The sequence below is a fragment of the Taudactylus pleione genome, unplaced genomic scaffold, assembly GCF_031769625.1.
Source record: "Taudactylus pleione unplaced genomic scaffold, aTauple2 ptg000089l, whole genome shotgun sequence".
NCBI classification, from domain to species: domain Eukaryota; kingdom Metazoa; phylum Chordata; class Amphibia; order Anura; family Myobatrachidae; genus Taudactylus; species Taudactylus pleione.
Window position 1 is genome coordinate 16,683,352 of NW_028284491.1, and position 25,223 is coordinate 16,708,574.

Consider the following 25,223-nt stretch of genomic DNA (forward strand, 5'->3'; position numbering starts at 1 on the left):
CCCCTTCCGTTACTAGTGGAGATGCCACTGAGATGTGAATGACTCTGCATTGCCGTAATTGCGCACTCTTGGTTCCAGAGCATGTGCAGAGCTAGAACATGCAAGATACGCTACCCAAACGGGCGCAAGTTCATCTCTGCATCGGCTCCATAAGTATCATTCTTCTTTCTGTATGCATACTGAAATGTATGTGTTATTTTGCTGAAGTTAATGCTGACATTGCTGGGTAGAAGCAATTATAGTATAGCAAGATGATTGCTTGATGGTAACTCAACCTAGTAGCTTTCACATCTTCACTGTCTGCAGCTGCCAAAATATATTATTTCCAATGGAAAAAGGATTTGCGCTGCCAAGTTAGATCATGTGAAAATCATGTAAGAGATAGAACAGTATGGGTCAAGTGACCTATCAACAAGTAAGAAGACCCTTTTGAAGAGGCATCTCCTTCTGAACCACTTCAGTTGGCAGAAATCTCTTGCCAGCTTCCAGCTTCGCCCTTTTCTGAAAGTAAACTTCATTAACAGTCATGTTTTGAATCCTGCATTAAGTTATATTGTCTCCCACTCCCTGACTGGTTAGTCTCTGATTGCCTCTGTGAAGGAGATAGATGCGGCTACTGCTGCTGCAGGCACAAGAAAACAACTTTCCGTGTCACTTGCTGCTTATTGTTATCCATAACACTTAAAGGAACAGGATTATATTTTTAATGTTTATTTTATGGGATTGAATCTTCAAAGACTATAAAGCTCTTTTATTCTAGACCTACTTCTCTATTACATTTTCCTTTGTTCCTTACTGTTCCACTGAGACTTTCTATTTTCTATTTTTTCCAGGCCCACTTTTTTTTGTTTTTTTTTGTGCCAATGTTCTCAGACGTTTTTTATTAAATTTCTCTGTAACCATTCCAAGAGATGAATGCGTACTTTATTTTTTCTAGTGTACACTAACACTAGACAATCCTCGTCTGGCCTCTAACTGAGACTCTGCTATATCGGTTAAAGCCAATACTGACCACACACTGGCTCTCTGATTGTTCCACTGATTGCTGAATAACTGCGGGTCACTGTGGGTCATTGTGTGTTCAAAATCTATTTCACTGGTGTAAACTAAACTAAATATATAAATTGATCCATAACCTGATATGTGCAACAAAATTGTTCTTATCAGCGTAAATATTTTAAATGAGACTAACAACCGATATTCGTAACCTAAGTACACGGTATATGCAGGATCACCGAAGGGGGAAGAAAGAGAACATGCAGGGTCACTTGCCACACCACTGGGCCCAGCAACTGTCACCCACGGCGTACAGAGCAGCGGTGCCCGGGAGGAGCCAGTCTGGAGGCCAGCATCTCACCCTGCGTTAGCACTGCACTGCTCACATGCACCTATGTCCCTGCAGCCGGCATTGCTCTCCTGCCCTCCCATCCAGTATGCCTGTTCACTTCTTACCCTGCAACTAGCTTTTTACTAGTCAGTATCCTTATCCCCCTATTCTTTCCCACCCCGCATTAATAGTCACCTTTCTCTCACCCACCCTGCATTAATACCCTCCCTCCTCTCACCCACCCTGCATTAATACCCTCCATCCTCTCACCCACCCTGCATTATAGTCACCTTTCCCTCACCCACCCTGCATTAATACTCTCCCTCCTCTCACCCACCCTGCATTAATACCCTCCCTCCTCTCACCCACCCTGCATTAATAGTCACCCTCCTCTCACCCACCCTGCATTAATACCCTCCTTCCTCTCACCCACCCTGCAGTAATACCCTCCCTCCTTACCCACCCTGCATTAACACCCTCCCTCCTCTCACCCACCCTGCAGTAATACCCTCCCTCCTCTCACCCACCCTGCATTAATACTCTCCCTCCTCTCACCTACTCTGTATTAATACCCTCCCTCCTCTCACCCACCCTGCATTAATGCCCTCCCTCCTTACCCACCCTGCAGTAATACCCTCCCTCCTCTCACCCACCCTGCATTAATAGTCACCCTCCTCTCACCCACCCTGCATTAATACCCTCCCTCCTCTCACCCACCCTGCATTAATTACCCTCCATCCTCTCACCCACCCTGCATTAATAATCTCCCTCCTCTCACCCACCCTGCATTAGTACTCTCCCTCCTCTCACCCACCCTGCATTAATACCCTCCTTCCTCTCACCCACCCTGCATTAATACCCTCCCTCCTCTCACCCACCCTGCATTAATACCCTTCCTCCTTACTCACCCTGCATTAATACCCTCCCTCCTCTCACAGACCCTGCAGTAATACCCTCCCTCCTTACTCACCCTGCATTAATACCCTCCCTCTTCTCACCCACCCTGCAGTAATACTCTCCCTGCTCTCACCCACCCTGCATTAGTAGTCACCCTCCTCTCACCCACCCTGCATTAATACTCTCCCTCCTCTCACCTACCCTGCATTAATAGTCACCCTCCACTCACCCACCCTACATTAATACCTTCCTTCCTTACCCACACTGCATTAATACCCTCCCTCATCTCACAGACCCTGCAGTAATACCCTCCCTCCTTACCCACCCTGCATAATACCCTCCCTCCTCTCACCCACCGTGCAGTAATACACTCCCTCCTCTCACCTACCCTGCATTATAGTCACCCTCCACTCACCCACCCTGCATTAATACTCTCCCTCCTTACCCACCCTGCATTAATACCCTCCCTCCTTACCCACCCTGCATTTATACCCTCCTTCCTCTCACCCACCCTGCAGTAATACTGTCCCTCCTTACCCACCCTGCATTAATACCCTCCTTCCTCTCACCCACCCTGCAGTAATACCCTCCCTCCTCTCACCCACCCTGCATTAATAGTCACCCTCCTCTCACCCACCCTGCATTAATACCCTCCCTCCTCTCACCCACCCTGCATTAATACCCTCCATCCTCTCACCCACCCTGCATTAATTGTCACCCTCCTCTCACCCAGCTTGCATTTTTACCCTCATTCCTCTAACCCACCCTGCAGTAATACCCTCCCTCCTCTTACCCACCCTGCATTAATAGTCACCCTCCTCTCACCCGCCCTGCATTAGTACTCTCCCTCCTCTCACCCACCCTGCAGTAATACCCTCCCTCCTCTCACCCACCCTGCATTAATACCCTCCATCCTCTCACCCACCCTGCATTAATAATCTCCCTCCTCTCACCCACCCTGCATTAGTACTCTCCCTCCTCTCACCCACCCTGCATTAATACCCTCCTTCCTCTCACCCACCCTGCATTAATACCCTCCCTCCTCTCACCCACCCTGCATTAATACCCTCCATCCTTTTAATATATATATATGACTCACTATGCTTATGAATTTATAATATACCTAAATGATACACCCAGGTTTGGTGGCGGTTTGACGGCGGGTTCTATTCTGTTCTAAACCCCGGGGGTTTGGTGGCGGTTTTGCAGCGGTTTCTAAATGACAACCCTGTTCTATTCTATTCTAAATTGTGTTTTGACGGCAGTTTTGCGGTGGTTTTGCAGTGGTTTTGGGCTTAGTAAATCTGCAGATAGCAAAACCGCCGCCAAACCGCCGGGGTTTAGAACCCGTCACTTAGTAAATTTTGCCCTTTGTGTCAGTTCCCAGGCTGTCCACAGTACTGATAATTCAATTAATTTAACACTGAGGAATTGGATCAGAACCTGACATCACAAGAGGTGAGTGACCAGGGCACTCTGCGCATGCACAGATTCATGTTAATGAAACATGTCACACCTCATCTGGTGAGTGTTCTCCAGGACAGACCATTACTGCTTGGTCTGTCTCAGCACTAACATATATATTATATATATAAATACAGCAATATTTCGAAAACGATATGGCACAAAAATTGTCTAGAAATAGACACCTTGGTGCAAATGTTAAAAGTATTGTTATTATTATATATTTACAGTGTATATTAAGTCTCTGTTACAACAGACTAAAATTAGAATATAAGTACAGAATTGTGGAGTCTAAGACAAATTTGAATGGAATAGGTAGAAATGTATCTACTCCAACTAATTCATGCCTACACTCCCAAAAGTCCATGGACTTTTGTCCAGGAATGATGATGTTTGTCCATGAAAGATGACATTTTGCCTCTTTCTGAGTCTGTTTTTTGGCGGGAAAAATCCGAACTTGGCGGGAAAATTCGAACCTCTCCGAGCCTGCACATCCCTACTAATAATGTTGGTATAAGTACAGTACAGGGGATAAGTGAGAAGTATTAATGTTGGTAGTGGTACAGTACAGGGGATAGGCAAGTACTAATAATTATGGTAGTGGTACAGTGCAGGAGATAGGTGAAGAGTACTAATAATGTTGATACAACAGGAGTGAGAATTCGCAGCAGTGATTAGTTACTGGAGAATGCATGACAGTGAATTCAAGTTTTGCATTTATTTAATTGCACTACTGTCATATATTGTCCAATAATAACTAAGAAATCAATTATTTTTTGGCAGAAGTGGTCACTCACATATTTGCCATTTATAGAGTTGGATTCGGACTGTAGTAGAAGAGAGACAGAGTAGGAGTCAAAGGTTTGGTGTACCGACTCTATTGCAAATGAAAAAGTAGCAAATGAAAAAGTAGCAGCTGTTTGAGACCTTTTTTTCAAGACTCAGATCACTGTGCCAAATGCTGGAGAGGTGTAAACTAAAGTACAGCCATTCCTCACTTAACGACCTACCTGTTTTTGTGACTGTTCGCACTTACGACCGCACCCGTGTGTTACCGAAACCTCGGACTTACAACCCGAACAGACTATTTAGCGACCATCTCGGAGTTACGACCCGCCCAGACTCTTTAGCGTCAGGCAGCGTGCATGGCGTCTCAGCATCAGAGATGTCAATGTTTGAGAAGGAGAAGTCAGAGAGAAGGAGCACAAAGAAAAAGAAGGCTATTGATCTTGGCTTGAAAATAAAGATCATAAGCGATTTTGAAGCTGGAAAGAAAGTTATAGAGATAGCAGGTGACTTGGAGCTGGCACATTCAACCTTTTCAACAATTTTGAAGGATAAAGATAGAGTGAAAGCATCAACAGGATTTAAAGCCATAATAACTAGGCATAATAACTAGGCATAATAACTAGGCAGTGGAATGGCCTCATTCATGAAATGGACAAATTACTGGCTATTTGGTTTGATGACCAAATGCACTTCCATTCTTTCCTCTTCTCCTTCTTCCTCCTCTTCCAGGTGCTGCTGCACTTCCAACTCTATTAAATCTCCCTCAGTTGGCTCTCGCTCGATATATTCCACTAATTTTTCAATATATTCCACTTCAAGTTCTAAATTAAGCACGTTAGCAAGTCGTACAGTTGTTTGATTTATGTAATTGACATGTTCATCTACGTCAAAAACTATAAAACATTATGCATGAAACTTTTTAGGCTTTTTTTTATTTTCTGTCACTCCCTCCCAAGTGGATTCTATATTTACAGTGCAGAGGTCACACAAATAAGTGTTAACCATTTCCTTCCAGCAGCTGTACAATCCTTTGCATGAGCCTGTAACACTCAGAGGAGTCACTACATGGTGTGGGGGTCACTACTACTGTGCTGTATTTTGTGAAGTACCCGAGGTATGGAGTGACCAATGCATACAGTACACATATCTCCCCCTTCTTCATATTGATCAGACTGGCCTTACTGGACAATATTAATAAGTGTATCTGTATATAGCACTCTAGTCATATTATCTGGTTTTCTAAACTCTTTTTATACTTATGTCTGAGCTCCATCAAAGGGCGCCAAAATTTATGCTCGCTTACCAAAATAATTAAGACTTGGGATGGCCCTTTGGCTCATCCATGGATGAAAAGTCCTTGTACTGATGTTGTTGGTAGGCATACATGCCTACCCTCCCGGAAGTCGCGGGAGGCTCACGATTTTTCGGGTAACCCCCCGTACGCCCAGAAGGGTAGGCACTTCTCAAGGTTCTGCCCACCGAGTGAAGTGGGCAGAATGTGGAGAATATAACCGGCGATCGGCAGGTCTGTGCGTGGGTGGGGGTCCTAACGATGCGATTCTATGATAATTGTGTCATTAGCCCCACCCCCTATTTAAATGTCAGTGAATTCCCACAAGCGGCGGGGCTTAAAGACGCGACTCGCCCGGCCCCGCCCCCAACTTTGCCCACCTGCATTTCCTCCCCAGGCTTCTCCCGGGGAGGAGAATTGAAAAGTCTGCAAGTATGCTTGTAGGTGCACTTTGAAACTTGGTATTGAGTGTTGTAATGGTGGACAGAAGCACTCCAATACTCGGGGACCTGTTATGCGAGCTTGTGTGGCCTGGCGATTCACACCTGTGCTTTTGTTGCTTTTAAATATTTCCACTTCACAATAACAGCACCTGACTGGGGCATCTGTAGCAGGGCAGAAATTTGATGAACTGACATGTTCGAAAGGGGCATAGTATGATGGTGCCAAGTTTGAAAGTCACTGAGCTCTCCGGTATGACCCATTCTACTACTAATGCTTGACTATGGAGATTGCACGGTCTTATGCTTGATTTTATACATTTATTAATAATGGATGAGGCTGAAATGTCCAAATACTATATAGAAACGGTGTTCTCATTACTTTGGCCTTGTAAAATCTAACATTTATTATAAGCTTAATAATCTATTTGAAATAATAAAAATGTTTAGACATCAAAATATGTCCACTGTTCTCTGCATCAACCCTATCTTGCAGGTTTCCATGCGAGGTGGAAGGTGTGTCTCTATCTTCCATCATTTTAATTGCAGGCTTGGGTGTTTTATTCTGCAGAACTTCTGTGTCTTGTTCGGTGCATTCATACACAAAGGCATAGCCAATGATGTTACCACAACTGACATAGTAATCTTTGCGGTTGAGCTTTTTGTCCATTTATCAGATCCACAAAATGGGTCTGCAACAAATTTGTATGTGCACAAATGCGCTTAGTTTTCCATCCAACCCCAGTAAAAATGATTGACCTTTTACATGTTTGTCAGGAATTGCGGATGGTGAAAAGCGTATAATAGTCACTTCAGTATACATCCTACTGCCAAGTTTGGACCATTCTCTATTACTTTAAACTTTTCAGTTTTATCTCTTAATATAATGCTGATTTTATTATGCCACAAATAGCAATGACAGTGAGGAGCATTGAAACTATCTCTAATACATGAATATAGAGTCCAACATATTGTAACGGCATTCACGCTGCTCCATTACATAACTGACATCCTACAGTTTATACTACACTGTGATTTTCTTTTTTGTAAATATACCCAAATATTGAATGTACTTGACTATGCTGCACAATTGTATTTCTGATAAGGATAACTAAGAACACAGTATTTCTTCAAGTCATCTCTTATTGTGCTTTTTGTAGCTTTAAAATAATTAAATAAAAAAAACTTTCTCAGAAGTTATGTCTAAATTTGTCTCCGTCCCCCACGTTTTCTCCTCCCAGCCGAAACAAACATCTGGTTTGGTTCTGTAGCCTCTTGTACAGTACATACTGTACATCCCTGACATTCAGGCAGCTCTCACCCCACACATGCTGCTATCAACATGGGCAGCTAGCAAGATCCCCTGAGATATGTTGTCCTTACAAGCGGGAGACGCTAAACTAGCCACACAGATAGAGTCTTGTCTGCAAGGAAAGGCGGCTATAAGTGACACCGCAGACAAGGTTATCCACGTTCGGCGGAAACATCTGCAGATCCCCGTTTTCAGGTAGGAAGACAATTTGCTACAATGAATATAGGAAGAATATCTCATCCTTTTTACTAACATACCATAAAGTTACTGTACTTGTACAAGTGCTTTGGGATTTAATAACAATCATATTAACATTTGAATTAATCGAGTACAGGTATAATGGATATCATTACTAATGTTTAAATATAACATTAACATCGATCTATATGATCTTCTCATGTTTAAAGTTTACAGCCACTTACTATGCTGTGCTTTACACTTTCCGCCTTTCAGTGTTTTACTTTTATAAAAAGTTTATCTAGTCTTTAAAAATTAATCACATCACCATAATGAATACAGTATGTTCCGCCATGAAAGCACCCGGCAGTGAATGTGTTTCTGTGCTCAGGCTAAGATACTGTATATTTCCAAATTCCAATGGTTAACATGAAGAATGCTATTTTTAGATTGTTTCTTTTTTTTCTCATTGTATTCTTTATACAGTATTGAGCCTTAAGAAAAGTGTACATTCTTCAGTTTTCTTGTTTCCTTCTTTGGCTTGCATGTAACTGTGAACATTTTGTGGGTAAGCGCTGTCCTCTCCCAAGTGCAACATGTTTTAAGTCATGCCACAGGAAGTGTTGAGAGTCTCTGCGTGCCTAGTAAATAAGCTCAGTATGCCTGGCAGTGACACTTGTTTATCTCTCTTGATGCTGGTTGCACATGGAATGCACGTAATGAGTCCCAGTCTTCTTGTTTTTTCTTGTTTTGTAGCAAAATCATAAGGTTTTAGTGGAGCTGTATAGCTCCTGAGTGACTTAGATTCTTCGTATTCTAAGTTTCAATTCTTTTCCTTTACAAAAATAACTTTTTGCTGAATTAGGTATTGGAACCTTACAAAGAAAAGAACATGCATCCAAAGGAGAACTTTAGTGAGGATGAACTTTTTACCTAAATGGCCCTGTCTGCATTCAATCAGCTTCAATGGAGAACCTCCCTTCAACCCACTTATATTGAAAATTCACCTGGAGGATATAACTAGCTGAGGCAGTGAGCACGAAGCGAAGGTTCTGTACTATAGCTACTGTATTGAAAGATTAGGTTCCCTAGAGTGAAACCATAGTGATTCTACTAATTAGGTGATGAGGTGCTTCAGTCTTCTTCTCTAATCCAGAACTGTCCATGTTATTATATTTGTATATTTTAAATACCTGCGTTTCAGATGTTACATTGCTATGGAGGTTTCAAAGATATCTCTAGTCCCAAAAACTGCTCAGAAGGGCTAAATCTGTCCCACAGTGCACCAGCTGTATTCTTAAACAAGTAAATATAGGATTATCTTTGAATATAGCATTAGATACAACCTCAGTATGGTGTTTTCAGAATTAAATTATATCAACATATGCAGGAATTTCACACCGTGAAAATGTATCTACGAACAACGTGCTGCTGGCTTGTTTTGTTTGTCGGTTTTGTGCTTTAGCTTGGGGAAGGTCTGACATGTTCTTGGATTTTGACAGTCACAGATCTGAATTTCAGATTCCATGCGAGACCCATATGATTGTACGATGCCAATCAGATCTAATGGGATGTACAACTTTCATAACATTTTAGCTGAGCAATTGTGTCCACAGTCACCACTGACTGCTGCAACTGGATTCTGGGAAGCCTACAGGGGACAGGAAACCTGAGATCACTTCCGTTGATGCAGAATATTTTTTAGGAACATTATTCCTGAGAATGTTTTGTAAAATATTATCATAGTTCAACTTCCCTTTTGAAAGTCAGAATTCATTTAAATGCTGTGTTTCATGCTGTCCTGTTCTTTATTATGATACATTTAAAGACTTATGCTACTGTCATAAACGATGTCAGTGTTTGCGGCCTTTTTTATTGATTTTGATTATTGTTCTTTGTTATAATGGGTGTGATGCCAGCCACTGTGGTTTTCAGTGTGTGCAGTCATGCTTGTAACCTAGCTTGTAACCCATGGCGGTTCTCTCCTATGCCAAGGTTCTTATCCTGTGCCCTCAACCTGTCATCCTTTGTCCTCCATTCTCCAGTACAATGGCTCCCTCATGACTTAATACAGTGTTTTATATTAGCCATCTGTTATTGGAGGATTGTTTCATTCCGCGGCGTACATTATATGGACTTTTCTTTTTCTCTGTTCCACTGTGATAGCTTTCATGAAAGAAACATATGGTAGTTTTTGTTTCATTCTGATACTTTAGATCCATACAGGCGTTCACCAATTGTGTAAGGAATGGAGATGATTTCAGGCTGAATATTGAAAGGGTTCTTTACTTTAAAGGCGGTAAATCCTTTCTGTGTGAGTTGGTGATGGCAAAGTCTAAAACAAAATGTAAATATGGATTGGATGCTTAAATTACAATAAATGGTACCTGTAGCGTATGTTAGCAGAGAACATCATGGTAATGATTGATCCAGGGAATGTGTCCATATTTCTTTTCCTTGTGATGCTAAATTGGCAGCTGCCGCACTAGAGTTTCCATGCCCCTTTTTTCTTAGTTAAATCTTACTAACTAAATACAGGTGTGACCTCATACACCTATTCATTTTGCGCCACATGGTGCGAGACGCTTATCGCGACTTAAACGATATTCCATGGGCAGCAATTCATGTGCATGAGTACTTTTTCCTGAATTTTGCATCTTAATTCGCTAATAGTGTACTAAGTAGCTAATAATGCACTAAGGGCCTGATTCAGACCCGCTCGCGAGCGCTGAGCGCTCGCAAGCGGGTCGATGGTGCCCTAGTGTGCATGCGCACGATGGAGGGAGCTCTGTCGTGCGCATGCGCGAGACCCGAATAGCGATGGCCAAGCCGTCGCTATGGGTCTCGTACCAAAGGGGGCGTGCTGTCGATGGTGAGTGACAGCACGCCCCCTTTGGTGGGCATGCGGGGGGCATTGCTGCCCAGACGGAGGCGTTCCCATGGGAACGCCTACCGTCTGTGTCCGGCCCCACTGACATTACTAGTGATGTCAGTGAGAGTGCTTTGGCTCTGATAGAGCCAAAAGCACTCCTGGGTTTGCGGCAGCGAGACCCTACCGCAGGATCTCGTCGCAAGCCCGATGGTCGTGATGGTCTTGCCCATCGCGACCAGCATTTTGGCCGCTCGCATAAGCTGTGGGTGGTCACCCACAGCTATGCGAGCGGCCAGGAGGCCACTCCAATTTTAGGTAGGAGGGCCCTGATTCAGAGCGAGCGCTCTTGTCAGAGTGTCCGGCTATGAATCAGGCCCTAAGTACTTAGGATAAACGTCTACTAAACGATGCATGGCTCCAGTCACTCATATAGGAACTCTGGGCCTGATTCAGACCCACTGGCAAGCGCATAGCGCTTGCAAGCGGGTCGATGGCTGGGCAGTGTGCATGCACGGCGTGCGCACTGCACGTGCGCAAGCCCCGGAGCGAGCGAGAAATCACTCGCTCCAGGGCTCGCAGCAAAACGGGCGGCTACACAAACCCTTCACAGAGTGATTGACAAGAATTGCCGTTTGTGGGTGGTGACTGGGGAGTAGTCAGCCAAACGTATGTGTGCCAGGGCGTTTGCACATTATGCACATTATGTGTGCCAGGGTGTTTGCACATTATCGCCGATTCAGGGGCATTTATAGTTTATCCACTGCGAAGCCATAATTAGTGTGAATGGCTGTTAGCAATTTCTGAGTAAGGTCAGGGCTTGTGCAAGTGTGCGTATGGGTCTGATCGTACTCGATTGTACCGATGGTTCACTATTCTGCTAAGTATTACAGATGTGCATATGGTAAAGTGGGCGTTCTTATGTGGTGCTGTTTGCATTGCGATCGCAGTGGTTTGGCTTGCTAACGCAGTTGAACTGCGTGCGTACGCAGTATTGCGATACATAACGAATCAGGCCCTTAGTGTGGTGGTTTTACTTTGCAGCTTGCGTATGGAGACTGCTTGCTGAGATGTAATTTTACTTAACATGGTCTCTTGTCTTTTAAAAATAACAATAATTACAGTAACTAAGTAGCCCAGCTTTTTCAGCATCAAACTTAGGGTCTCATTTGGACCCACTCGCAAGCGGGTCAATGGTTGTGCATTGCGCACGTGCGGCATGCGCAATGCACGTGCGCAAGTCCCTTAGCGAGTGAAAAATTCACTCACTCCGGGGCTCGCTACAAACGGGGCGGCTGTCGATGTTGATCGACAGTTCACCCCGTTTTGTAGGCCTTTGGACAAACGGAACGCCTGCTGTTTGTGGGTGGCCCTACTGACATCACCGGTGATGTCAGTAGTGAGCTACCGGCTCTATTAGAGCCGAAAGCTCACTGGGGCTTGCGGAAGACGAGACCCTACCACAAGGGTCTCGTCGCAAGCCCGATGTTCGCGACCATCACGACCATCACCTGGCCGCCCGCAAAAGCTGTGGGTGGTCACCCACAGCTTAGCGAGAGGCCAGGAGGCCGCCTTTTAAAAAAAAAGAGCGGCCGCCCTCATTCAGAGCAAGCGCTCGCTTTTTGCGAGCGGCTCTGAATGAGGTCCTTAGTCCATTAGTTGGGTCCAGAAATTATTTGCTCTTCACACCTAGAGTATACCAGCCCAATGTTAAGTAGCCCATTCACTATTACAATATTGGCCCTGAAGGGCTTCAGCAGCCACTGGAAACTTAGTAGTACCATAATAGTTATTGAATGATAATGCCATACACCCACATCCAGATGCACTAAATGTGAACCCTTGCCCTCCATCAAGTCCTTACCTGAGAAAGACCAAGAATATATGGTTAAATTATTATTATTTATTTATATGGCGCCACAAGGGGTCCGCAACGCCTTACAATGTACATTGACAGAAACAGCATGAACAAAACAAGAACAAAGTAATTCACAGTACAGAACATTGCAGGACGTGAACACGGATAACAAACATTGCTGTGATACTAATCATAATACCCAAAGGATTGCTGCCGTTGTAGGCAGTGGGAAGGAGATGATGGTATAAGTGAGATAAGGCAAAGCACATGAGGGAAAAGGGCCCTGCTTGTGAGTGGTTCCATTCTAAAGGGGAGGAACAGACAGACAGGGGTGACTCAGGGGTAGACAGTGAGCAAGGTGCATGGTGCAATGGGTTAGAATGAGAGTTGGATAGCTTTGATAAAGAAAACAGTCTTGAGAGCCTCTTTGAAGTTTTGTGGAGAGTCTGATAGGGGGAGAGTTTCAGAGGAAAGGAGCAGCACGGCCAAAGTCTTGGCAACGAGAGTGGGAGGAAGTAGTCAGTTGGGTGAAGAGGCGGCGTTCATTTATGGAGCAAAGTGGGCGAATGGTAGTGTAAAGGAAGATAAGATCCAAGATGTAAATGGGAGAGGATTAGGTCAGGGCTTTGTAAGTAAGTGTGAGGAGTTTGAATTGAGTTCTGAAGGGGAGGGAGAGTCAGTATAGGGCTGGTAAGAGAGGGGAAGATGTAGTGTGTTTGGAGAGGAAGGTTGAGGACAGATTGGAGTGGAGAGTAGTGGGAGTCAAGTAGGCTAGATAAGAGGATGTTACAGTAATCCAGTCAGAAGATGACTAGTGAGTGGATGAGGGTTTTAGTTGCCTCCAGGGTGAGAAGGTTTCTGATCCTGGAGATATTTCTGAGATGGAAATGGCAGGACTTTGAAAGGTACTAAATGTATGGAGGAGATGGTGGTGCTATCAATAGATAGTGAAATTGTGGAAGGTGAGGTAATACGGGAGGGTGGTAAGATTATCAGCTCAGTTTTAGACATGTTAAGTTTAAGAAAGCGGTGGGACATCATAGAGGAAATGGCAGAGAGACAGCTGGAGATACAAATGAGAGAGAAGAAAAGGTCAAGAGAGAAGAGGTAGATCTGAGTTTCATCAGCAGCGAAATTATATTGGAGCCCAAATGAGCTGATGAGCTCACCTAAGGAGGATGTATAAAGGAAGAATAAAAGAGGCCCAGAAACAGAACCTTGGGGGACACCTACTGGTAGAATAAGTGGGGGAGAAGTGGAGTCATGCGAGGAGACAGAGAAAGAGCGGTCAGAGAGGTAGGAGGACAGTCAGGAGAGGGCAGTATCACGTAGATCGAGAGAACGAAGGATTTGCAGGAGGAGAGGGGGGTCCAAAGTGTCAAAGGCAGCAGTGAGGTCAAGGAGAATGAGGAGTGAGTAGTGGCCCTTGGATTTGGCAACAAGGAGGTCATTGCTGACTTTAGTGAGGGAAGTTTCTGTGGAGTGAAGTGGAGAGGATGAAATCCACACTGAAATGGATCATGCAGGTAGTGGGAGAAAAGAAAGGTGGTGAGGTGGTTCTAGACAAGGAGTTTGGTGGCAAAGGGGTGAAGAGAAATGGGGCGGTAATTAGAGAGAGCATCAGTTTAACGTTGGGGTTTTTAAGAGTGGGGGAGATATGGGCATGCTTGAATGCAGAGTGTACCGTTCCTGACAAGAGGGAGAGATTGAAGAGATGGGCAAGATGACAACAGACATCAGGAAGGGATAGGGTCAAGAGGGGAGGTGGAGGGGGGACCGGATTTGGGCCATCTCCAGATACTGGGGAGAATGAAGTCAGAGTTGGCCAAATGGATGGGAAGTATGGGTATAGACATGCTGGGGTAGAAGGAGATGGGGTGGTGAGGGTCTGGTGAATGTGATGTCCTAGCATATGGATTTCATTTTAGATGTGAAGCAGGTGACAAAGTCAAGGGTAGAGAGTGAGGAGCTGGTATGAGACATGACCTACTGTGATTGTTTACTATGGAAAAGAATGCACGTTAGAGCTGACCTAAATCTTTATTTTATCCCTGAATATGTATGTCGAAATGTATTAAGTCACCTAATTATATGAAGATCATACACCCAACTTGAAAGTTCTCTTTAGGTCTAATGTAACAGTGATAAGAAAATATTAGCTAATATAGAAGGTGCTTTATTAACATGGGGCCTGCTTCAGCATGGATCGCAATTGCAAGCATGTACTCAGATTGGCCAATGGTGCATACTGCGCATACGTATGCACTGCAGTGCACGTGCGCAGGTTAGCATTGCGATCGTACTGCGATCACACACACAGATACAAAGCCATCGCGGCATGAGTGACGGGATGTAAGCGTTTGGGGGTGGTGATGGGAGTGGACGGAGAAACGCAGGCGTGCCTGTCCATATGAACGTGTGCATAAATTAGCCACTGCAACGGCAGACGCAGCTTGAATACTCACTGCGTGCGACGAGTCTTGCAATTTCTGAGTAAGGTCAGACCTGCTGTAATTCTGTGTGAGAGGCCAATACTCGATTTTACCAATGTATACACAGGACTGCGAGGTCTTACGGATGTGAGAAAGTGGTAGTGGGTGTCTATACTGGCTGAGAGGTTGCAAACATTAGCATATTTTTACGTGTGTAATCGCAGCTGCGATCACAATAGCGATCTGTAATGAATCAGGCCCACGGTGCAGAAATGCAAATGCGCAGAGACTTTTTGAAACCATCAGTGCTTTAAAACATTGGTGAATGCCGATGCCTTTGTGTTGGGTAAGGGTGCTGGCTACTATTTAGGGCTAGCATTAATTTGTGGGTACATTTTTGTTTTAGGATTAGAGACTGTTAAGACAATGTAAGAGTTAGAATGAAGACTTTGGTTAAGATAATATTTTGTTTACATTGTCATTTTACATCTTATGATGTCTAATCTCTCTCTATACATTTCCTCAAGTCCTGCACTCACATCTACATTAGTCTCCAGTATAGGAGTGCACTCCAGCCATACCAGTCCGCATTTCAGATAGCAGGCAATAATATCAGTCCCAATGGAGGCACTCACCAGTCAGATGTAGCCAAATTGATTTATGTCAGTGTCATATCAGGCCATTTCGGCCACTGATATGACACTGAAATAAATCAATTTGGCTACATCTGACTGGTGAGTGCCTCCACATTGGGACTAATATATATATATATATATAATTAAATAATAAAATCCCCAGTTTAGGGGTCTGTCTGTCTCTTTGGGCTAATCTCTTGAACCACTGGATGGATTTTGGTGGCGTTCTCACTATTCTATACAACATTGGTTGAAGAAGATTTAGGTGTATGAATCAATTATCTGTAAAAAAAAGGGAGCTAAACAGTGACGATTTTAATAAAAAGCAAGTCACAGAAAAAAAATCTAAGCACTAAGCTGCTGTATAGGAGCTGGCCAAGGTGCTGAAACAGCAAGAGAGCATCTGAAACTCAGGTTTGGAATGAAGCAAATCAAATGAAAAACTATTTTGCTGTGTGAGTGACTGCTGCTGTTGTTGCAGGGCCGAGGGCTGCGCTCTGATTGGCTCTCTAAGACAGTGAGAGCCAATCAGAGATAGCAATGTGCCCTGTTGCTTAGAAGCAGCCTACAGAGGGGAGGGTCATGGACTAAGTAGAGTCACATCTGAGGAAGACAGAGAATGAGAGACAGCCTCCAATGAACCCATGAAGGTGCCCTGATGCAGACACAGTAGCCAGGAAGGAGCCAGGGGAGGCATAGCTATCAGAAATGTTTTAAAAACCAAAACATTGCAACATCATCATAAGATTTCCATTTGATGGAGGCAAACATCGGACGGCCTCCATCAAATGGTTAAAACATTACCATCAGAACAAAAACATTGATGGTTAGCTTCAATACAAATCTCTCATCCATGATCCTCCTGCCCTTCCCAGCACATCCCAGTGGCCGGGCCCCAGCCAGCTGCAAGGCAGCAGCAGTGGGGGTTGTGGTGACACTTGTTATATGCAGGGGGCAAGAGTGAGAAGCAGGGGGTTGTAGTGAGATGCAGAGGACTGTGGTGACATGGCATAGGTTGTTATGAGATGCAGGGGGCTGTGGCGATATGAAATTGCTCCTGTGCGAAGCCAGTGCGGGTCGATAGTGTTTAATAAAAGAGCCAAAGACCTAAAAAAAACATTTTATAGAATCTTATCTATCCATCCCAATTGGTAGGTAGTTAAATTATGGGCCACTTGTTATGGCCAGTGCCGTTTTTATTTTAGTAAAATGTCCTTGATAGCAACCACCTGGCAGTTAGTGTGATTGGTTGCTGTAGGTCTTTCTATAGTTTTTGCTTTCAGCATGTGATTAAAATGTACTTGTCTTCCACCATCTGTCTGCTACGATGGAGCTGCCGGGGAGACCCCACCGCAGCTGCTTGTGGCTTGCGCTGGGTCTTCTGCTTCAGAGACCACAGTCTCTGGGGAGACCAAAATGCGCTGCGTGTGGCGCACGTCACGGTCACCCACCAGCAACGCCCGTCGCCGGCAGCATTAGGCAGGCTCAGGTTAATGTTGTCCTGGCTCCCTGAGTAACAGAGAAGCCAGGACAGTAGGCGGGCAAGATGAATTTAGCAGCCTGCTCAGCGCTGAGAATGGGCGCCATAGCGGGGGGGCGGAGCCTAATGTTCAATTCTGCTCCTGCTTCCCAGCAGCCCCAGCGCTCCCAGAAAAAGACTGGTGGCCATTTTATAACAGAAAGTTGCTGCTGAACGCATAGACTGTCCTGCCGGCCGGGTCTGTGAGTGCACAGTGGGATCAGACTAGGAAAGCTGTTTTAATTGTACAGCTTATATCTATTTACACAGTGAATTTGTGTATAACAGCACTGATCAGTGTATCAGTGCTAGTGAGGTAAAAGCATATCTCCCTCTATGCCCTTATCTCTCCTTTTCTATACAGTCTCTGTGTCTGTGTGTGTCTCACTGTCCTTCACCTTGTCCGTGTGTGTGTGACCAGTGGATTACAATGTCTTCTAAGGGGTCAAAAGCTGCACAGAAATCTTTCTCCTGCAAAAACTGTCCAGAGAAATTTACACAGGGACAGTCGAATACTTCCCTTCTGTGTGATAAGTGTGTTTCAGAGTCACAGACTACTGTCTCACAGCCGCAGCCTACCTGGACTGATCAATTTGCATCAGTCATGTCTCATCTGTCTGCAGAGCTGGAAGCTTCTCGCAGAGACAGAGAGGTGGCCAGAACTCAGACATCTGCTATCTCAGAACCAGACTGGGCTCGTTCATTAGCCAGATCTGTAGAGGGACTCACAAGGGTTATGTCGAGCCAGGTACCTCCTGCCTAGGTACCTCCTCCTCCAGCAACCAATCACACTAAGGCCCCTACGAAGGGACTGATTCCTATTCCTTTTAGGTGGGATGAATCTGAGGAAGAGGAGATACAGGAGACAGAAGAAGGTGAGGTTCAGGAACCAGAGGAACATATTCCTCAGGAGTCGGAACCTGTATCTCAGGGCGTAGAGGCGCTGATTGCGGCAGTATGCCAGGTATTACATGTTGAAGATATAGATCCAGTGGCGGATAAACGGGCTATCTTTAACAAAGACAAAGATAGGCCGCCACCTTTCCAGCGTCTGAGGAACTGGATGAGATATCTCAACCTCGGCATGGAAACACCCAGATAAAAAGTTTCAAATATCACGCAAACTTTTATCTTATTACTCATTTCCTGCAGAAAGCAGAAAATTATGTGAACCTCCTCCTGCAGTGGACCCTTCAGTATCCCGTCTGTCTAAAAAGACGGTACTCCCTGTTCCAGGAGCAGTTTCCCTAAAAGAATCTTCCGACAGGAAATTAGAAAACACCTTAAAATCTGTTTATACAGTGGCAGGTGTGTCCCTTCGTCCCGCGCTAGTCAGCTGCTGGGTCAACAAGGCTGTAGAAGTATGGGCTACACCGCTTTCAGAGGGCCTTAAGACAGGGGTACAAGTAGACGAGCTGATTCAGTTGGCAGATCAGATTGCAGAATCAGCCACTTTCCTAGGGGAAGCTGCAAAGGACATATGTAACCTTTCCGCTAGATCCTCGGCCTTGGCTATCTCAGCTAGAAGAGCTCTTTGGCTTCGACTGTGGCAGGCTGATGCCTTGTCCAAGAGAGTAGTGGAGGCTCTTCCTTACACAGGAGATGTCTTGTTCGGTTCCGAATTAGATAAGTGGATCTCACAGGCCACAGGTGGTAAGTCCACTTATGTTCCATCAGCAGCTCCGCCTCCTAGAAAACCAGTTGCAGGACCGTCCTTTTCGATCCTTTCGTGTTCCAGGAAGATTTAGAGGCCATTCCAGAGGAGCTCCTGCTAACTCCCGTGGTTCCAGAGACTGAGGAAGAGTCAATGCATCCTCGTCCCAACAGGACAAACCTGCGGTTAAACCATCTGTATGACAAACTACCTTCTCACTTGGGGGATCCCAAGGTGGGAGCTCGTCTGCAGAACTTCAAAAAAATATGGATCCGGTCTTGCCAGGACGCCTGGGTTCGGGACATCATTACACAGGGGTTGAAACCCCTCCTCACTTTTTCACAACTGGGTTACCACTGTCAGCAGAAAAACAGGTTGTGATTCAGGGTGCAATAGACAGACTTCTGTTGTCGCGAGTGGTAGTGATGGTTCCGAACCATCAGAGGGGTCAGGGTTTTTACTCAAGCTTGTTTGTGGTTTTGCAGGGTTCTCAGCGCCCTCCCGCCCGGGATGGGAGTTCTGGGACGTCGCCACTGTTCTGAGACTCCAGTGTCCCCTAGTGGATGAAACAGAAATCAGGATTTTGGTTACTTACCGATAAATCCCTTTCTCCGATTCCTCAGGGGACACTGGACGCCCGCCCAGCGCTGTTACACCTACATAATCAAAATCCAACCTCCTCTTGCTTTTTCACAACCAGGTTACATCTGTCAGCAGAAGAACAGGTTGTGATTCAGGGGACAATAGACAGACTTCTGTTGTCTCGAGTGGTACTGAAGGTTCCAAACCATCAGAGGGGTCAGGGTTTTCACTCCAGCTTGTTTGTGGTTCCCAAACCGGACGAGTCAGTGAGACCCATTCTGAACCTGAAGGATCTCAATCCTTATCTGCGTGCTTTCAGGTTCAAAAAGGAGTCTCTACAGTCAGTCATTGCTGGCCTCGAGAAGGAAGAGTTTCTCGTGTCCTTGGACATAAAGGATGCCTACCTTCACATTCCCATCTGGCAGACAGGTGCAGACAGTTGTTTGTCTCCATGGTCTGCTTGGTAATTCACGTTTTATCCTTATGTTTGTTCACGCATTTCTAGCTTTTCTTCTCCCTTCTCCTTAATTTCCATCTCTCCTCGGGCACAGTTTTTTTAGACTGACCTGTATAGAGGGGGAGGAACTAGCTACCATACAAATTTATTAAAGAGCCAGCTCCAGGTTAACCCACTTCTATACCACCACTGTTCTGAAACTCCAGTGTCCCCTGTGTAATCGGAGAAAGGGATTTATCGGTAAGTAACCAAAATCTTGTTATTTGTGTTTATACTTGTTATATCTACCAATGAAACCATAACTCTGATGACTGGGATAGGAATAAATAGCAGGGGGCGCTGCAGGTCAGAAGCAAGGATTGTGCTTTATTTTCTAATCTCCACTGACACCGACCTTTTAACTGCACTGAGCACAAAACATAATTGAATTAAATAATTGTGAAGAGCGACTGCACTGCAGTGGGTTTCCCTGTTGTCTCAATATATTGCTGAAAACAAAAAGACAGAATGTGATGAATGGGAATCATTTTCTTTACTAGCTGAAAATTTGTCCATGCAGCTCATCCGCCAGTAGCTTGTATGCGATGAGCCTCATATTTCAGGTTTTCTACCTTCTCTATCAGTGGATTCAGCATAGAATCTTTCCAGCTGGGTGATGTGATACCAGTGGGAGGGGGCCTGTTGTTTTATTACATAAGAAAGTACATGGACCTAATGAGTGGAAAAGGTGGATGTAAATATTTGTAACATTTTCGTGTCTTTGTTGCCATCCCTAGAATTCAATTAACTTCCCAGCTAGGACTTTTTTGCTGTGCTGGCCCCATGTATAATTCATGCAGATATAGACGTAACCTCTATGGAAAAAAGAAAATAATAAATGTGTTCTAAGGGGGGATGTGTGCTAAGTAAAGTGGGCGTCCTTGTGTAGTGCAGCAGCAGCATTGCGATCGCAATGGCTTAGCATACTATCGCAGTTGAACTGCGTGCGTAATTGCTATTGCATTCGCAGTTGCGTTCCTTACTGAATCACGCCCATTGTCATGTTACAACTACTATTTTTATTGTGAGCCATCATCATATATATAATTCCTTAACATTTCCATGATTATATTTCATTTGACTCCTTGCTTTGTGAACATCTCATGGTCCCAAAAATACAGACAGTCAGTACGTGTGGATTCCTCCGTTTTATCACCGCTGCTCACATACTGATGCTGGGTGAGAAGAAAGGGTGTCTAACTGACCTGAACACTTCACCATTTTATACAATTGATCTTGCTCTATGTTTGCTATAGCAAGAGAACCTCTAAGCGGCTGTTGAAGAAATACAAGAGGGATACAATTGAAACATTTTCTTATGTGAATTTCCATCTCTCTTTTGATTTGGCAGGAAGCCGGGATCAGCGGGGGTTTCCAATTCTGAAAACCTCTCTACTTTTCCCATTGCCCTTAACCAACAGCAAAGACCTCTGACTGTTAACTGTTTATGCAGGGGCATGTATTTGGTGTTGAAAACAAGGCTAGACAAAAACATACAACACGTTGGGGTTTGTCGTCTCTTAACAGAGCATTAAATGCGTGTTTGTGAATGAGCCCTTTTTTATTATTAGCCTTTTATTTATATAAAACATTCCAAGCAGTATAGTGTACTGTGTACTTTTCCATAAAACTTCATTGGTTTTATTTTTACTGAGCTTCAAAAATCTGGAGGCAACGTCAAAATCAATGTGAACGCTTGTCTAAAATTATCTGCTGTACGGATCAGTTCACTTATATCATTGTTTGGACTATTACCGGCAAAGCATATTGTGAGAACATGTGTTGATTTCTTTAAATAACACTAGTGGGCCTAACTAAAGCCTAAAGCATCCCCCGATGCCTCACAATGATTTAGTGGGAAATCTATCTCTCAATCGGTCTCCACTTGGTTGCAAAGTATCCTTCTAATGCCGATTGGTCCCGTATTATATTCTCGCATATCCATTGTTTTTTTGGCATGGATGGAGGAACCAACAATGGCCATGAGAAATTTACACAGCAGGTGGAACATATTTTACTAGTGCTATATTCTGATGGTATTCAGTACTATGCAACGGATGTAGGCGCCATCACGGAGGTCGGGAGGCCGGCGGTCAGAATGCCAGCGCCGGTATCCAGACAGCAGTCAGGATCTCGGCATCAGCATCCCGACCGCTGAGAATTCCTATGGTACGTATAAGTATTAGGTTAGCGCTTAGGGTTAGGCACTAGGGGGAGGGTTACTTTGAAGGGGGGTAGGGTTAGGCGGCGGGGAGGAGGGTTGGCTATGGGGGGGAGGGTTAGGCTGAGGGGGGTTAGGTTAGGCAACAGGGAGGAGGGTTAGGCTGTGGGGGGAGTCAGGGTTAGGCTGAAGGGGATTAGATTAGGGTTAGTTGTCAGGGAGGAGGGTAAGGCTGTGGGAGGGGGGTTAGGGTTAGGCTGCGGGAGGGTTAGGCTGCAGATGGGCCCCCATTTCTCTTAAACCGCCCCTGCATGAACCCCACAATATCTGCCTTATAGCTGCTGCTCTTGCCATAATCTACCATTGGCAGTGACAGGTCTGCTGTGGCCAGTTCTTTTCATGTGGCCTCATTCATTCCTTACATCAGCTGCTTCTCCTGCCATGAGACTCTGGGCTTGATTCAAAGCCGGACGCTCGCTCTGAATCAGGCCCTTATTTTTTTTTGGAGCGGCCTCCTGGCCGCTCGCATAGCTGTTGGTGACCATCAAGACCATCGGGCTTGCGACGAGACCCTTGTGGTAGGGTCTCGTGGCTGCAAGCCCCAGAGAGCTTCTGGCTCTAATAGAGCCGAAAGCTCTCCCACTGACATCACTAGTGATGTCAGTGAGGCCACCCACAAATGGCAGGCGTTTGCTTGGGGAACGCCTCCGTTTGTGAAGCCACCCCTCGGCCACACCTACCAAACGGGGCGAGCTGTCAATCACCATCGACAGCTCGCCCCCTTTGGTGCGGGACCCGGAGCGACGGAGCACCCATCGCTAGCCGGATCTCGCGCATGCGCATGACGGAGCCGGCTCCGTCGTGCGCATGCCCAGTGGCCAAAAATCGACCCGGTTGCGAGTGCTCAGGGCTTGCGACCGGGTCTGAATCAGGCCCTCTGTTGCTAGCAACTGATGTGCTGAGTCCCCCCACTCATGTAGCTATTCAGCTAATAACATACTTCAGTTTCTGATATTAATGCTTTGTGATGTAGTAGCGCCAGTAATGCCAGTCATTATTATTTATTACCAGTTATTTATATAGCGCACGTATATTCCGCAGCGCTGTACAGAGACTATTTGGCCAGTCCCTGCCACAGTAGAGCTTACACTCTATATTCCCTATCACATACACACCGGGGTTAATTTTCTAGTTGAGAACCAATTAACCTATCGGTATATTTTTGGAGTGTGGGAGGAAACCTGGAGGAAACCCATGCAAGCACAGGGAGAATACACAAACTCCACACAGTTAGGGGCGTGGTGGGAATCGAACCCACAACCTCAGTGCTGTGAGGTGCATTACCGAGGTGGTACATGATGTAATTATAACAGATAACATATAATTGGGTTGGTCGGAGAGACACGTTTAGTGTTTCTACTGTTCCTCCATATGAGTGATACAGGTACAGAAACAAAGATACGTCATTGTGAAAACTCTATAGCTTTGCATAGTCGTACTTGCATAATACGCTATGTACTTTTCTCAGTAAAAGCAGATGTCAAATCCACATAATGGCTGGGGGGAGAGACAAAACACAATAATGTATTCTACATCTATGATATTGTGGAGTGGAAAAATAAGCTTCTACCAGAAGCCTAATCTAAATCATGTTATCATTATTACTTTGAGTGTTTTCTAAGTAGTGATCTTCGCTCTTCATACAGTACCTGGCCTCATGATGCTGCTTACTTGCTTGAGGTTCTGTTGCTGCCAGTAGTGATCGGTGTATTTTGGCTTATACCGAGGTGGTATATGATGTATTTATAACAGATAACGTATAATTGGGTTGGTAGGAGAGACACTGTTTAGTTTTTCTGCGGTTCCTCCATATGAGTGATACAGGTACAGAAACAAAGAGACATCATTGAGAAAACTCTATAGCTTTGCATAGTTGTACTTGCATCATACGCTATGTACTTTTCTCAGTCTTGTGTTTTACAGATGGCAGCTTCTAAAGATTTTACATTTATACAATATAGGCTTAAGTGGGATCAATAATGAATAACCTTTCATTTTGCTGTGCCATAAGATTATTGGTAAATTGGTCTGAAAAAGTATCTCTTATACTTGCAAATAGCAGCAATTAGAGATGATGCTTTACAAACCTTATATAAGCTATACACTTTAGTGTTTTGGGCATATTTGGCAATATTAATACACGCAAAACAAGCCTGGTTTTGGGTATTTTACTGTTGTCCTTTTAAAGTCAACCCTCAGACCCTCAGAGAATCATTGACTGTGAAAAACAGAGCTTTAGTAAATACACCCCTTAAGGGGCCTATCCATTATATATCGTTCAATCGTTCATTATATCTGCTAATGGATAGGCCCTGAACGATGACAGATCCGCACTCCCGCGGCTGATAAATCGCATCTATCATCTCTCCAACATGTTGGTCAATTATCGCATATAGCTGTACAATATAAGCAATATCGTGCAGTTAATATGCGGTAAACGACGAACAACGAAATATATTAGCAGCAGCTACAGAGCGCTGCAGAGAATAAAATCCACTCCCTGAATGTCATGCGATATCGTTCATCGTTCGTCGTTTGCCAAAATCTGTCATGTACATGACAGATATCGTTCAGCACAGCCACCGGAATTTTCAAGGGATATCTTTTGTCTTTCATCGCTCAGAAATACATCTGCTAATGGATAGGCCCCTTAAGTCTTTATATTAGCCAGCCACATATGCTATGGGGTATATTTACTAAAGTGAGAGTTTATAGAAGTGGAGATGTTGCCAATAGCATCCAATCAGATTCTACTAAACATTTATGTAGTACCTTCTAGAAGATAATAGCTAGAATCTTTGTAACTGGAGTCCACCGTAACATATTTATAATTTTATTATTCTAATTTTTATTATTATTATTATTATTGTTATTATTACTTTATTAGTAGCATTATTTCTACTTTGAAATGGCCACATGAGTGTTGATCTGATGAATGTCAACATACTGATGACGAATGCTGACATACTAATGTCATCATAATGGATGTCGACAAAATATACCGATCCCTTCAAAAACATAGTTATAGGTTAATTGGCTTCTGACAAGGGGTTGGTAAGGAATCTCGGCTGTCGGGATGCCGCTGGTCAGAATACCGACAGCGGCATCCCGACAGCCAGAGTCCCGACACCCATAGGAATGCACATAAGTATTTTGCTAATTCCTACCCGAACCCTCCCTCCCCAGTGCCTAATCCTAACCTCCCCCTTCCCGTACCCTAAACCCAAGACCCCCTCCCCGGTGCCTAAATCTAACCTCCC

At 44.6% G+C, this 25,223-nt stretch overlaps 1 protein-coding gene across 5 annotated transcripts in view; it reads left to right on the plus strand.

The window, feature by feature from the left end:
- Positions 1–25,223, plus strand: part of PDE1B (phosphodiesterase 1B) — a 321,883-nt gene that overhangs the window by 154,902 nt on the left and 141,758 nt on the right. Inside the window, exon 1 of one of the 5 annotated variants that reach the window (XM_088469302.1) lies at positions 7,553–7,715. The exons of the other annotated variants lie outside the window; for them this stretch is intronic. Coding sequence (XP_088325428.1) covers positions 7,579–7,715 — 137 coding nt within the window. The 5' untranslated portion in view covers positions 7,553–7,578. Of the gene's footprint in view, positions 1–7,552; positions 7,716–25,223 lie in introns of those variants that run through there. 5 annotated transcript variants of the gene reach the window in all.